We start from the raw sequence: 16,540 nt of genomic DNA, 5'->3' as shown, positions 1-16,540 counted from the left end.
AAAGCAAGAATCAACAACTGGGATAGATTCAAACTAAAAAGCTTTCTCTCAGCAAAGGAAACTATCAGCAATGCGAAGAAAGAGCCTACAGAGTGGGAGAAAATCTTTGCCAATCATACTTCAGATAGAGCACTAATCTCTAGAATCTATAAAGAACTCAAAAAACTCAACACCAAGACTACAAATAACCCAATCGACAAATGGTCTAAGGAAATGAACAGACACTTCACAGAAGAAGACCTACAAACAATCAACAAACATATGAAAAAATGTTCCCCATCTTCAGTAATAAGAGAAATGCAAATCAAAACTACACTAAGATTCCATCTCACCTCAATTAGAATGGCAATTATCAAGAACATAAGCAACAATAGGTGTTGGCGAGGATATGAGGAAAAAGGTACACTAATACATTGCTGGTGGGGTTGCAAATTAGTGCAGCCACTCTGGAAGGCAGTATGGAGATTCCTTAGAAAACTTGGAATGGAACTACCATTTGACACAGCTATCCCACTCCTTGGCCTATACCCAAAGGACTTACAATCAGCATATTACAGAGATACAGCCACATCAATGTTCATTGCTGCTCAATTCACCACAGCCAGATTGTGGAACCAACCTAGATGCCCTTCAGTTGATGAATGAAACTGTGGCATATATATACAATGGAATATTACTCAGCCATAAAGAATGATAAAATTATGGCATTTGCAGGCAAATGGACATAACTGGAGAATATCATGCTAAGTGAGATAAGCCAATCTCAAAAAACCAAAGGAAGAATGATCTCGCTGATAAGTGGATGATGATACATAATGGGGCATGGGAGGGGTTAGTTTTAGGGTTAGAGTGAGGGTTAGGGAGGGGGGCAAGAATTGGGGAAGGAAGGACTGTATAGAGGGAAAAGAGGGATGGGAGGGGTGGGGGGAAGGGGAAAAATAACAGAATGAATCAACCAACATCACCCTATGTAAATTTATGATTACACATATGGTATGCCTTTACTCTATGTACAGAGAAACAACATGTATCCCATTTGTTTACAATAAAAAAAAAGAAAAAAAAAATAAACCAGAGGTTACCTAGAAAAATTAAGAAGGAAATATTCCTAAATATCAACAAAGATTATGCCTAAAGAGTTGAAATGTTATAAGTGGATTTTCCTTTTCCTTCACATTTTTTGAGCATTTCAATATTTCAGGATCAAGAAATAATTCCATTCCTAGGAAAGGCAACATATTTTTTTCAAAAAGCATAAACCTTTTTATTCTGTATATGCCTACTGCCTATAATACCCATAGTTCATTCTAATTCCCGTTTAAACATCTCCAATGACAGACATTCATTACTTTATCAGGTACTGCACCCTATGATGGGATATCTTTAGTATTACAAATTTTTCTCTGACACTGACCTAAGCTCTATCTCCTGATAACTTCTATAGACTGGTAATGTTCACAAACATGTAGGATAGTGGAGAGGGATCTGACATTTCTTATGAATCAGATCTGTATTGAGTACTTTTTATAATTTACTATCTTTATTCTCAACACCAATATTATAATAAACCTATCCTATACTTCTAAGGAGTCTTTAAGACATTAGAAGATACTCGCTCACTCCATTACTTCTGTTGCTTCACTGTTCATGTTCTTTCATTCACTGATTCCTGTCCTTCACCCCTACTCCCTCACCTCACATTTTCTTAAGAAAGAAGTTCATAACGTTAAACAGAAAGCTTCAAGCTTAATCTGGTCAATGCAGGGTAACCTGGGGACTATTGTGTTGCACTTATGTTATTATGGGGCCTTTTCTGGTAGTCTGTTAACTCTCCTTGTTATAGAAAATAGAATGTCAATATTTTAGCTTTTATGTACTGTTGTTATTAACTATATTGGAAAAGTAAATGAATTTAATGTAGTATATGTTCTGCCATTTAAATTTAAACTAACTTTTATTATAATAAATAAATCTGCTGAAAAAACAGTATTTCAAGGGTCTTTCTAATGTCTTACTAAGTCATTCAATTATTTCAACATCCTTCCCCCAAATACCTACAAAAAACTTTGTCTTGGGGTTCTATGGTTATAGTTGAGTCTTTTTTATGTGTCAGTTTTAAGTTCCTGATCAAAACTGAACAGGATTTTTTTTCTTTTTTTTTTTGATAAAATCATGAATATAAAAGAGAGTGATCATAATTCCTAGCAGCCTTATGGAAGCTTTGGAGACTTAATGAGTAGCCTGAAAATGTAGGTTAAGATAGATTAAATGGTTCAAGTAGTTACCTGTTCATAAAATTCATTGACAATACCCTCTGTCCACTGAAGATGGAGTTCTTTACATTTGGCTGGTCCATTAATATCAGCCAACTTTATACACATTTGACAAACCAATAGACGATCATTTTCATTAGTCCAATCTATTCCAACATCATCATTCACCTGTTTGAAGGATAAAGTTAAAATGATTTGCCTCGGGAAAGCAAAAATTGAACAGGAAAAAAAATAGAATACACTTTTTCTATTATGTGGAAATCAAAATACTAAATAGTTAGAAACTTAGATATTTAAAATAATGTTATTTGGACTGAGGATGTAGTTCTTTGGAAAAGTGCTTGCCTAGCAAACCATGAGGTTCTGGATTCAATCCCCAAAACCACGAGAATAAGACCATGGCTTCCAGAAATAGTAAAATAGTTAATCTAAAAAGTAAAATAATGAACAATGGAATTGACAATAAATGCTATTTAAAATCAGCATATCAATTATTATTAAAATATTATAGTTACAAATGATAAGAAATTTATCTTGAATTAATGTTTAGGCATTAATATTTGAAATATGACATCTTTGTATCAAGTTTTTGACCTTTATTACTGCCAGATAATTTATATAATTATACCATAAAGAGGAGAGCAAATTAAAGCTAATAAAACCCATACATCTACTGTATTATTTCTCTGTAGAACAAAGTATAATATATCAAACAGAGACTTAACTCCTCAATTAGCTAGATTCAGAGCACTACCTTCTATGTCTGCTCTGGCTAAACATATTAATTGCATTTCATTTTCACAGTTGATACACAAGAATTGACAGCAACTGAATTGTGTTCAACACTTTGTTTCCGTGACATCTTTCCATGTGGCCCTAAGTTGAAGACTGGTATGAATCTAGTTACCTTGGCATTAAATTTGGCTACAAAGTCGAAGTGTTTCTTCAGGTCAGTGGCTAAAATTGCTTCAATGACAAGGAAACGGAAGTGCTTGAATTCTACATGGTCAAGGTTAACTAGGAAGTTATACTCTGGCCGGGACATGAAAAGATTCCAAGCTGCAGCTGCGTGATGGTTCTCCAGAACTGAACGATCATTGTACAGCACCGCCTGGGCAAGAGTAAGAGAGTAAGATGTCAGTGGCTAAGTTTAAAAGAGAATCACAAAATAAAGGAGAATATGCACTGCTTTTGAAATTGCTCCTTTTTTTTTTTTTCTTTGCCCCATGGAGCCAAAAAAAAAAAAAAAAAAGTAGTGTTCTGAGCGCCGGTTATTAAGAATCATTTACTGCCACATCTTGACTGCTGATTCCTTTTCCTGGTTAAATATGCTTTTCAGTCATACAAGTTCTTTTCCTTGAAACTTTTTCCCAAATTATTATTACAAGTGAGGGGTAGTAGCCTATCTTAATAGAGTTAGTGTTTCTTAAAATGTTTTTCTTTAGATTTCTTTACAGGGTGCAGAAATTTATTATATACATATATAAGTTGAAACATACATGTATCTTTATACACATACATACATATAAATATACCAATTATCCCTACAAGGCAACTTGGTTACTCTCTGTATGAGGCAACGGGGGGATTACTTCCTCTTAGTTAAACACATGTAACTATTGAGGAAGAATGGAATCCCTGGGATGCCTCCAATCCAAAACATTTTCACCCCATACTCAGCCATGGGAAGTATCTAGTAATTAAAGATATATAGTAAACATCTACTTGTTTGGGAATTCTCTAATAATGTAAAAGTTGTGAGAAAAAAGAAAAAAGAGAAGTCGCCTAAAAAAATGCTTGAACACTAGTGTGAGAGACAGCTTATGGAGGAAGAAAAGACATAGGCCTGGGAAAGGCTAAGCACATGAATATCCATGTTAAGGTGAGTAAACCAGATCTTCAGGAAACTCCGAAGAATCAACTATGCTGGCAAGAGGATGTCCCCCATCTTTAGGGAAACAAATTCTGGTGTATAAAGGGTATGCAGAAAGAAGATGAAGTTGGTAGGGGAAAAAATAGTATTTTCATTGTATATAGATTCAAGAACAATTATGGAATAGTCCAGAAGAAAGGTTGGGGAAATGAATGAGAGTGAGATAAAAGACAAAAGGCAAACAAGGAACCACAGGATCAGGCTGGACTCTAGCTCCTCTTGGAAGCAGAGAGTCTCAGGATGATTCAAGTTACCAAATATCAAGGGGAAACTGGGATTCATTATATAGGTGGAGATGCCAAAATTTAGTGATTAATTTTTGACTTGGACTTTATAAAGCTATTAATTTTTGAAATCTATGTGTAGGTTAAAAAAAAATTCCTTCAGACAAATGAAATAAATTGATCTTAAATTCCTACCAGTCAATCGATAGATCTTAACAATTCATGGTTGTTATCATGAATATATTTTCAAGGATTAGGATTTGCATACAAAGAAGACTTACATTCTTAAAAGTCCAACAACGATTTGGTTCTTTAATCTTTTCTGAAAGGAGCATTTACCTGGGTTCCCTTTTGTTGTTGTTGAGGAGGTTTGTTAGCATGGACTCAGCTAGATTTTTCTTCTTCAGAAGAAAACTAGAAAGGAGTAATAAAGCTGTGTACCCACCATGAATATCTTGGAACAATGATTTTTTTTCCTTCAAAATTAGCATGATCTTTAGGAATTTTATCCTATGACTAAGTATAGTTTGGTTTATATTTACTTGGTATAAGCCAAATTCATAAAATTAATTTTCTTCAGATAAATCTCTATACTAGATTAGTTCTCCTAATCAAAATCTAAAGATTTACCTGAGGGGCACTAGTGGCCACCAGGAAAGCATTAGTCCTTCCCGGGTGATCATAGTCATGCATGGCTGCAGCTACGTATAGTGCCATGAGTTCTAAGGCAGGAATATTCCCCGACAGACATCCATACTTATCATCTGGCACATTATACATTTTTGAAAATACATATCCCATATGTCCATGTGTAAATCCACTGTCAGAATCTGAGGAGAGAAAATGAAATTAATAGAAATTTTTAAAAACTATGAAACTGAAAATATTTGTTTCGACTCTCTTATAAAACCATGTGTTCCTCTAGCACAGACATGCTTGATACATACCTGAATCACTTGCTGATCCGTGATCATTAATCACAGTTGAGAGGCCTGGAATAGGCTGTGTAGTAAGATACCAAACAGCATGTAAGACATCAGTGGCGTGGACTCTGTTGTGATCTGTAACCAACGCAAAGGAACTGTCATCAGTTGGTGAACTTTGGGGACCAAGGACCTAGAGTGCCATCTACTGGATAAAAAGCTTGGTCCTAACAGTTTAGCATCCCCATGAATACCTGCTAACCTCTCTAGAACAAATCTCTTTGAATACTCTTCCATAACTCCTTAAAATCCTTTTTAACAAAGAAAAACAATACACACAGAATCCAGTATGCATGGTATCTGAAGTAGAAAAATCCGTGTCTAGAGTCTATTAGAAACCTACATATAGGAAACTCACTATGTGAAATATCTGTAGTGTTTCCTCTTGTGTTTATTCATCCTCCATATGAGGTTATGCAAGGGGCCAGAACAAAAGAAAGAGCCTCAATAGACTTCAACTATATCACAACCTTACATTTCACCTCTGACAAATGGCATCCAAATATAATTTGTGAATAGAATGCAGTACTATTCTTCTATATAAATCTTAAGTGTTGCAATAACAATGGACAGCATTTCTTTTTCATATGTACGGTAAGTCCTCTAGGCAAAATTCAAAGCCAAGGTTGATTATGTTATCTGATCAAGAAATTCTAAGTTGGATATATTTCTAGGAAATATGAAAAGAGAAAAAGTAAGAATCTTTTTCTTCAATAATGTAGGGAATTGAGTCATTTGGGAGAGTATAAATTGTGGAAAAACCAAAATCATTAGTCTTTCTGTCATTATCAGGTGGAGGGAGGCCTCATTTATATGCACAGTTCAACTTATTTTGAACCACAACCAAGTAGCCAGTGTGCTTTTGGGTCACTTTTTATGGTAAAATTCTTCCAAGTGTTTTTTCTTGTTTATCTGTCCCTCTGATACATTGATTGGTATGCTCTATCCTGAATGTAATAACTTTACAGATTTCATTTCCTCTAATCAACCATGATACCATTTCTTTCTCCAATAAAATAAATTACTTCCTAAATAATTGTCAACGGGTGATAAGAGAGAAATAGAAGAACAGAAGAATGATAAAGGGAATGTAAGAGAAACACCTGTTGCTGGTCTGAAGAGAGAGAGGAAGTACAGGTGGTCTGCAGGCAGATGGTCCCTGCTTTTTCCTGGCAACTCTGAGAAATCTGTGTTTTGTCACATATCTAAATCATAGGTATACACCTCAGGAATTAAATCCAGGGGCCTAGATCTCCCCAGGAAAACTTTCCTAGAGAAGCCCCCAGGCTCCCAAGAAGGAAAGAGCAAAACCCGTGTACCTGAGTCACTGCTGGAGGCGAACACTGGTATTGGATAGTCATCTAAGCAGTTTTATTAAGATTAGCATCTGTATGCCTCAATATAGGTGATCTCAAATGATATAAGCCCAATACATTTATAGAAAACTTCCAGATGAGACAATTACTATCCCATTTTATGTCTGTACCTGTGCCATGCACAGAATTGACCACAGTAGCATTTTCTGAATTTGAGACAAATCTGGATTTGTCTTTGCTCTGATATTTGTCATCCACATTATATTAAGTGAATTACTTAAAACTTGCTTTCTTATCTTGAAAACTAGATTTTTAAAAATCTCATTTCCTTTTCTTAAAAAAATATGGGGATAAGAGTGCCAATTTCATCACACAATTCTGAGACTCACAGAAGGGACTATGTGTTAACGTGCCAATACACAGGTAGCTACCAATTAATGATAAATATTATTCCCATAAAATATGCTGTTGCTGTAGAACAAGACAGCAGCAACTAGTGCAGATCACTGGCTTTCTCCCATATTTAAGGATAGATTTGTAAGAAAAGGATTGAAGAGCTCAAATAAAAGCTGTTCTAAGCTCTTGGGGAGGTTAGGAGGCTTTGATGCTCTGGTAGAGGAAGAAAATGTCACTTGGGGGAGAGGGCACCATTGTTGGGAGTGAGCTTCTCAGGTTCCTTTTCCTATTGCAACTGGAAATATGACTGCAGGCAAGGTGGTCCCTTCCTGCTACAAGTCAGAATAGCCTGTGCATGAGCCCGGCGTTACAAGGGAGGATGGGGAAGTATTGGGGTGTTGACAGAGCTTGTGGAGTTGTACTGCCCTCTCTCCTGTCCCCTATCTCAAGGCCCAGGTCTGGAAGACTTCATGAGTCATTTTACAAAATTTTGATGAACAAACAATCCCATCTCAATGATTTAGTTCTGAAGGTATAAAGAGAAGGAAAGTTGTCAAGCTCATTTTATGAAGTCAGGTACATAAAAAAAAAAAAAAAAAAGTGGCTCTTTTTGTTTTCTAAGAATAGGTTTAAAAGTAGTAAATGAAACATAGCTCACCAAATCTAAGCGGTTAAATACACATGTCTAGGTATATATGCATATGTTTAGGAGAATTACTCTGTCTTCAATCATGTGAGCAGACTGGAAAACCATCTGTCTTATCATCAGTTAATGACATGTTTGCTAAACAAATATTTACTTAGTATGTACTATGTCCAAATATTATATCAAATGCTTATATCTCTATTGCTTTTGCATTAACTCTCTGGTGATCCAGCTTAGAAGCAAGAGCACTGAGGAAAGAAGTCAGCCAGGTCATTGAGAGGTTTTCATAAGACATTGAGAGGTTTTCATATAATATATGAATGTGCTCAAAGACTCTTTATTTGTTCTGGCCATAGCTGGGAACTGAGAGTGATTTAAAAAAATGATATCAGGGCTATTTTGATTTCACCCATTATTATCATCCTTCTCACTTCATTTCTGCATTTGGGACCAACTCCTAACATTCTAGTAATTCCCTCACCAATGTGGCAAGACGCCCTCCCTCCTTGACAAACACACAAGCACACACTAACACATGATACACATCCTGCCTCCTTTCCAGAATTGCCCATCTCCTTCTTCTCCCTTGATATATTTGTTCTTTCAACTTCCTCCATACCCTAAAAAACAGAGTTAAACTGAACTGTTGGATGGTTGGAGTTGTATGTCAAATTTGTAGATTTTAGAAACAAATTTATACATTTTTTTTAACTTAAAATTCTGTCTATGCATCTACATACCATAAGAGAAAAGAAAGTAGTAAAGAATAGAAACAACACTTTATTTCTTGCAGTACTGGGGATTGAACCCAGGGGTGATGTACCCACTCCGTTATATCTCAGGCTCCTTTTATTTTGAAACAGGGTCTTGCTAAGTTGTGGAGATTGGTCTCAAACGTGTGATCCTTCTGCCTTGGCCTACTGAGTAGCTACGACTACAGGCATGCACCACCAATGCTTGGCCAGAAGCAACACTTTGAGCCATTTTTTTTTTTCCCACTTTGGAATATATCTAGTACTGTAATAGTTCCGCCCCTCCAGTTTATTTCACGTCACCTCAGCATCTAGCTCTAACATCAGTGGGCACATCACGTATGGCTGAACTGAACTGAGCTAAACACAGGCCAAGTCTGCTCTCACTGCTGACATTAATAGCTCCATGACCACAGGCAGTACTGAGCCATTCCATTCTGCTCACTTCTCGAACTGGAACAATAAGAATGAGATGATTCAAAACAGAAGAATCTATTTTAGAGAGGAAAGTCTTTGCAATCAGAAAAAGCATCCTAACACATAAAAAACGAAGACCTTTGATCTTTGAATAAACATGATGAATATCTTCTTTAGTAGCCAAAATGCCCAACTGAAAGGGATTACAAATATTATCAAACATTATTATGTACCTCCCCATACAAATGAGTATCAATCATGCTTAATTTATGCCAATAGTTATGAACAAATATACTTTTATTACATTTCTATCAATGAGTTTCCTACATTTCTTGCTTTCCCCAATGCTACTTCATATAGTTTCTTTCTTCCCTCCTTCCTTCTCACATATATATCCCGATTACTCAATTTTTAGGCAAAATGTAAAAGCATTTACACTTTCCCTTGTCTCTTGAAAAATTTAAAAGGTATTCTTAGCACTATGATAAAAATTTGGTTTCTTATATATTACTGCATTGTCATATTAAAGTGAATACATTTCTATTTTTACTTTGGTTCCTCGGGGATTTTTATTAGTTATGAATTTATTTAAATAGAGTCATTATAAATATAATTATTTAGCAACAAATGTTAAAATAATTAGACAAATAGCAAGTTTTTATATGTGCTTATAACAAATAAACAAAACTTTTACTAAATACCATATTTGTCTAAAAATACAACCCTAGCCCATAAACGTGAACACCAATCAAGCAAAAGCTTTTCTTTTGTAAATGTAAATAAATTATTTTATTAAAAAGTGTCTGGGACCTCTAACAACACAAGCAGATTTATTCTAGAAAATTCTTTTGACATGAAGAACTCTATTTCACAAAAAATTTCATTTATAGCATATAAAAGTATAATAAGAAACTTAAAATGAATAATAAACTACAGAATCTGGAATTATTTTATACTTGAATACTGGCTATTCTTCACGATCATATCTGTGGAGACTAGTATCAATTCAAACTCAATAAAACTTGGCTAACACTAACAGTATCACTAACATGTGTTTGAAAATAAAACATTCATTTGGAAATCCAGGCTGGTGACTAGCTGTTCTTAGTGTTTTCAGTGGCTTCCTTTCTATAAAAATTTATTTACATAACTCCTTAACTTTCAAGAAATCTCTAACACTTATGTCAGTCACTGGCATCCAACCAGAGGGAGCCTTGGGGAAACTGTACTAAGAAAGGGTTATCTCAAGATGCCTTCAATTAATCATCTCTCATATATCTCTTCCAACTTCCATGGCCTCCTCAGCCAGACATTCCCAAGGGGCCTGGTGTTGTTAATCTCCTCTTTCTTCTACTCCACTATCTTACTTTTTCTACATTTTGTTTCCATATTCTCCAGCAAATCTCATTTTCCAACTCAACCCTTCATTTTCCTTTCCTATCACATACATTTTCATTTCAGTATACCAGGTGGATAACATTTTGAAAACCAATATGCTAATAATAAGTCACTAGGTTCTGGAAATACTTGTGCTTTATCTGTATTCATATATGTGCCTTTTCAAATTTAATTTCAACTCTTGGCAACTACAAAAGACTTGGGCTTTTGAAGTCCAAGGTGCATAAAAGCAAATTAAAAACTTGGATGTTTAAAACATGACTAAAATGACACATTTCTAAGACATGCTCCAACCAATATATTATTTTTGTACTATGTTTTTCTGTGTATATTTGTTTCCTGGAAGTACATGATTTCAACACATTTCTACAATATATATGGTTGGGCCTGTGGACATTTCCTCCAGTTCCACATATTCTGTAGTATTTTATGAACAATTCTACTTTTGTGTTCTGATTGATGTTACATGAAACGCTGCATATTGAAAATATAAAACCTTGTCTGTGTTCCAATTTCATTATTATAAATGACATTCTCACAATACTCAAAGCTCTCATACTTGATTTTGTCTTTTCCTTAAATTTTCATTTACCTGTCTATTAAAATGTTTCTAATCACTTTTCCATAACCATTTCCAGATGCCTTTTCTTTTCTATTCCATTAATTAGATCATCATCTTACTCTAAGTGACATCTAGATTTATCTTATGTTAAGTTCAATATTTAGTGATTTAACTTTTCAGATATCATCCTAAAAGATTAATTCACCCAATAAAAGTGGTATATTTTTAAATGAGCAATAAATTTAACATTCCATCATCAAACATTTAAATAATACTATTTGCAAGACACTATTATAACCTCTTTAAAATTATTACATCATTTGATCCTAACAATCCTATAAGGCAGATACAATGTTCTCTATTTTCTGGATAAAGAATGAGGCACAGAGAAGTTAATTTAAGACACAGGGCCTCACAGATGTTAAGTGAAGGAGCCAGGATTCTACCACAGGCCATCTCTCCTCATCGTCATCCCATGTGATCACACGGAAAATGTGTAATTCTGTGCTAGATGCTAATGATTCAATATCCTATGACCCACAGCAAATTTGACAGAGTCATCCACAAATCACTTATACTTACAAGGAATATCCCTGTATCCAATTTCCAAAGCGTGAAAATAGTTCATAAATTCTCTAACTGGAATTTTAAAAGCTTCAAAGAGGCCCATATCTTCAAAAAGTCTGTACGAAACCTGTGGAACAGAAAGACAAAACTTTGCAAAACATCCCTCAGTGAGTTAGACTTAAGGGGAACAAAGTGTGCATTCCATTAATCATATTAACTTATTACCAGTAGAGAAACCTCCTGGGAATAATAAATCAAGCACACAGGAAGGACTTTTATGTGCTGAGCCCTTGCAGTTCCTTACAACAAAGCATATATCACCTAGATTTAAGACATCCCCAAACCTTCAAAATGCCTAGTATACACTATAGCAATGCACTAAGCCAATAAAGTAAGTGGATATTGGTAAGTAGGTAGTGATGCATACTAAGTGGCTGATTGCATAATGCCCACAATAAGAACTTAAGGGTGAGATGAAGCTTTAATCAGGGTGAATTGTGTTTAATAATGATAATAATAATAATAACAATAACAATAAGAGTAATAATAACAGCAACAAGAAAGCTTTCCAGAGAATAAAGCATTCAGATTTGCACCCTGGTGAAGGATAAGGGGAAAGAACTACAGGGGAGAGCAAAAGGATGGTTTTGAGCCAAATATGTGGAGGGAAATGATTTGTTACAGAATCCATTATGGAAAATGGAGTACAGCTCTTTTCTTTCACTGATCTTTTCTCTTTGTCCTTCAAATATCTACTTTCCTTCCAGTTGTCTTCACAATTCTGAAGACTTAAGTCAAGTAAATACCTCACGAACAATTAGTGCATCTGACATGCAAAAGACAGAGAAAGAAAAAAAATGATAAAGGAGTAGAAGAAGGCCATGAAGACACACACAGTCATTTACGTGGCAGAATGAAGGACAGAACCATCTCAAATGGCCTTACCCCATGACCAAAGGGCCTAGTGTTGGACATAATTCAGGAGATGTTCAGAGAGAGTTATTCATCCTTTATATTACCTGATTCCTTCTAAAAATTCTCTTGAAATATTTCTTCAAAATCTTCAATATACTGCTTCATAGTTAAATTTCTATCTTTTCTTACTGTAAGTATTGTCTATTCAAGTTCACTAATATTCTTGTAATCATTATACTCAGTATTTATGAATCACAGGCATTATATATGTATATATATGTACACACATCAAATACTATAAAATGGACTTGTTTATCCAATATATTTATTGAATGCCTATTATGTGTCAATTTTCTATGCATGTAGCATATATGTGTGTGATATTAATATGCAAATGCATGCACATATACATATATACACATATATTCACCCACACAAATAAAGACCTCTTCTTTCATGGAGCTTATGGCCTAGCAGAGGAGGACAGAAAGCAATAGATATAACAAATATGTTATAGACTGTGTCAGAAAGTGGTAAGTCACATGGAGATAAGAAAGGGAGCAGGGATGGAGAACTGGGAAGGCGGAGAAATTGCTTTTAAATATGGTGATTAGACTAGGCAGAATCAAATCCACAAGTTGACTTTTGAGCAAAAAATTGAAGATGGTGTAGAGTTAGCCTGACTGATACCTGAGAAAAGTCATTTCCATGTAAAGTATCAGTGCAAAGGCCCTGAGGTATGCTTGGTAGACCCAAGAAAGAGCAAAGCAGGTTGATGTGCTTGAAACATAGAACTGAGGACAGGAATAAATAGTCCCATGGGGTGAGACTGGGGCGGTGGGGACAGTCTCAGTGATTTAGAGCCAGATAAACCCAGGTAAGCACTTTTACTAAGTGAGGTAGGGAGTCTCCAAGGAGACAGAAGCAGTGAAATTACTTGGTCTTAGTTTGAAAATGAGCACCCTGGCTGCAGTTGAGGAAAAGATTGTATGATACTGTATAGTATCTTCAATTCAACTTCTGCTTACCTGCTTACTTTTCTTCATTCTGAATGACAAGGACATTTAACTTTTCCCCTTTTCTGTATAACATCTCTACCTCTTTGAAAATGCAACAGTGGTTTTGTTGTAATATATTCCAAACTATTTCTTCTTTGAGTGATCTCTTCTCTACCACTGCTTAGACTATATGTTAATTCTTGTTTATAAGCACCTAAGGGATTTAACTATGCATGTGACTTTAATCATAATAGCAGCAACAGGAGTGGAAATAGCTATACACACACATACACACACACAGAAACACACACACAGAGCATTAATGAGGTGCTTGCTCTAAGGAGTTTATATGAATAATTATTACATAAAATCAATCATCTAGCACCTTATAAGATAGGTACTGTTAATTACTAATATCTGAAAGCAGAGAAAAATAAAGCACAAGGAGATTGAGTGACCTAAGATTACACAGCTGATACACATAAGACCCAGAATTCAAACCACACATTTTGGTTGAAATTTTGTACTCTAACTGCTTTGAATCCTACCCCCACCCCACTGCCCTTGTACTTGGGAACCAACACTGTTAGAATTGCAAAACAAAGTTTCCCATGGCTCCCTTTAAACATTTCAAAGATAAAATGAAAAATTAAGACAAGAGGATATTTTAAAGTACGATTTCAAAACAGGAGAATTTCCACCAAAAAGCTGTTAAAGACAACCATTCATAATTTTACATATGATAGTTTCAAACTCATAAAGAAAATTATTAACTGGGTAAATATTGGTAACTGAAAAGAGTAAACTCAATTTCAAAATCTGAAAGATGTCCTTTTAAATTTGTTAAAATAAACATGATAATAATCATCGAAAGAGAAGCAGTGTATTAAGGCTGAGAAGTTGTTTCCATTGCACACATGCCTCCTTAAAAATCTTTTGAAGTGAGACTTTCTGTGTGTAGTCTCAGCCAAAAGGTGATTTTTCGGAATGTCCATGTTAATTCATTTCAGCTGTCCTTATATCACACTAAGTGGGGGCAAGGTAGGGGGAAGATGGAAAGAAGAAAAAGCAGCAACAGCCTTTACCATAATCAAAATTTCATGATTTTGTACTTGTAAACTCAAAGGAAAAAACTCATAAAGCTCTGCTTCGCAAGGCAAAGGAATCTGCATTTTCTCAAAGTTCAGTGTTTTGCAAACTGGGAAAGTAGTGACTGATAAGGATCATGGAGTTAATGTATTATAAATTCCAATAAAAAGACACATTAATGAATTCTGCTGAAATCTACATGTTAATTATCCCAAATTTTTCTAATGCCTAGTGGTATCTGTGACACTTGAAAAATACTTTGGGGAAGTAAAGGGGGTGGTGGGGGTGAGATGGCTCAGTAGTAGAGCATGTGCTTAATTATATGCAAGGCCCTCAGTTCAAACCTCAGCACCGAAAAAAAGAAATGCATCTAGGCAATACTGGTCAAGTTCAAACTTCTACGTCCCCAGCTCTGAGTCCCCTTCTCTGATGTTCAGTACGATGTCACAGGTGCTATAAAACTGACTGCTCCTAGTTACTGTTGCTAAGGCTGTGGGTAGCTGGAGGTGGTGGGAGTTCCAAGTTTTGGAAGCCTAGGCCTGAGAGAGGTTAAGGGTCAGTGCAGAGCCAGGAGGAAATGGTGAAGCAAACCATCCAGATTTTCTCGAGGGTAAAACCCCCTATCTGGAAGCACTGACAGGGATTTATTCCATAGATGATGATGAAAATTTAACACCTAGCTTGGAAATTATCATACCTCGTGATTTGGCATATGGATTTGTGAATAATAAACGAGAAAGCTACAGATTTAAAAAAAAAAAAAAAAAACTGCTGTAATAACCATTTGTCTACTTGTCAGACTCTCCCCTTTGGAGAGTATGAAGATATAATAAATAAATGTGTTTTACAGTTTGCTGAGAAGAAGCTGAATGTAAAAGAGTCTGAGGTTCTGATATGAATAAACCTACACTTGAATCCTGGTTCTCATATTTACTCTGTGGTTGAACATCCTCTTCAAGTCTTAGTTTCTTTATCTGTTAAAAAGATGATTTAAAACAAACAAACAACAACAACCAAAAAAAAAAAAAAAAACCCTACCCCAAAGTAACCATGATTCAAGAGTTGGTAACGCATACATTAAACACCAAATGATGTGAGAGTTTTCTCTCCATAGCTGTGAACACAATCTCCAGCAAAAAAGAGAAAGATGATTTCTTAGACCTCACCATATCTTGCAGCACTATTATAGGAAGGACTCCTCACTCAGGGTGGTGAACTGCAGTGGGCTTCAGAAAATGGGATACAAAACGTTCCAGGAGTTATAAGGCTATGGTGGATCAGATAAAAGAGCTGCCCCTGAACCTGACCTCAAGATCAAGGAGCACAGAAGACACTGCTGAGCACTCAAGAGAAAAGGAAGTTGATGGAAGGGACATGCAACTCCCAGGAAAAGCCAGAGACTGCCATTAAGTCCCCGATACCTTCATGGTCAGGGTCCAGCAGAAGCCACAACTGCACATTACAAAAACTGCCATCATTCTGAGCTTCTGGTTCATCCTAGAGTCCAGCGTACCCCTCTGCATACACCTCATCCATCTGCCATTATTTTGATGACTCTTCCCTACTAGATTATAAAGTCTGTCAGGGCAAAGACAAACTTCTCTTCCTGAAGACTAGATTAGTTCTCTGTACAAAGTTTGAATGTTTTTAGTATTTCTGCTATTATATTTATCTATATTTTAAATAAGCTGATAAATTACTGCATTGTGCCCTTTGATAGGTATTTGATACTTCAGCAAATTCATCACTTTGTTTTTTTGAAATAAACTGGTCCAAAAATTCTTGCTTTCTCTGTGTTTCTTTTTTCTCCCTCAGCAAAACAAACATTTGGGAAACTTTGAAAATAGTGTAGCTTAAAGGAAACAATACTGAAAGACTTGTCATACAGCAACAGTACTCATTCTATATTTCTTTTGATAAAGGTGTTTTTGATTCTCAAATACAGAGAACTACATTGGATGTGTTTCTCACAACACTGAGGGAAACAAGTTTCTGTACCATATCTTATTTTTGATGAGAACTAAGCAGTGTAATATTAAGAAGTTAAAAAATAGTCACAAAAAGTAATCAT

At 35.4% G+C, this 16,540-nt stretch overlaps 1 protein-coding gene across 1 annotated transcript in view; it reads right to left on the bottom strand.

Annotated features, from left to right (window-relative positions):
- Pde3a (phosphodiesterase 3A) overlaps positions 1–16,540 on the bottom strand; it is a 309,213-nt gene that overhangs the window by 20,760 nt on the left and 271,913 nt on the right. Inside the window, exons 10-14 of the mRNA XM_047549421.1 lie at positions 11,483–11,594; positions 5,378–5,491; positions 5,061–5,260; positions 3,181–3,384; positions 2,286–2,441 (exon numbers count right to left, since the gene is read on the bottom strand). Coding sequence (XP_047405377.1) covers positions 2,286–2,441; positions 3,181–3,384; positions 5,061–5,260; positions 5,378–5,491; positions 11,483–11,594 — 786 coding nt within the window. The remainder of the gene's footprint in view (positions 1–2,285; positions 2,442–3,180; positions 3,385–5,060; positions 5,261–5,377; positions 5,492–11,482; positions 11,595–16,540) is intronic.

Source organism: Sciurus carolinensis, chromosome 4 (assembly GCF_902686445.1).
Source record: "Sciurus carolinensis chromosome 4, mSciCar1.2, whole genome shotgun sequence".
Taxonomy (NCBI): domain Eukaryota; kingdom Metazoa; phylum Chordata; class Mammalia; order Rodentia; family Sciuridae; genus Sciurus; species Sciurus carolinensis.
This window is presented reverse-complemented; position numbering and strand designations above follow the sequence as displayed.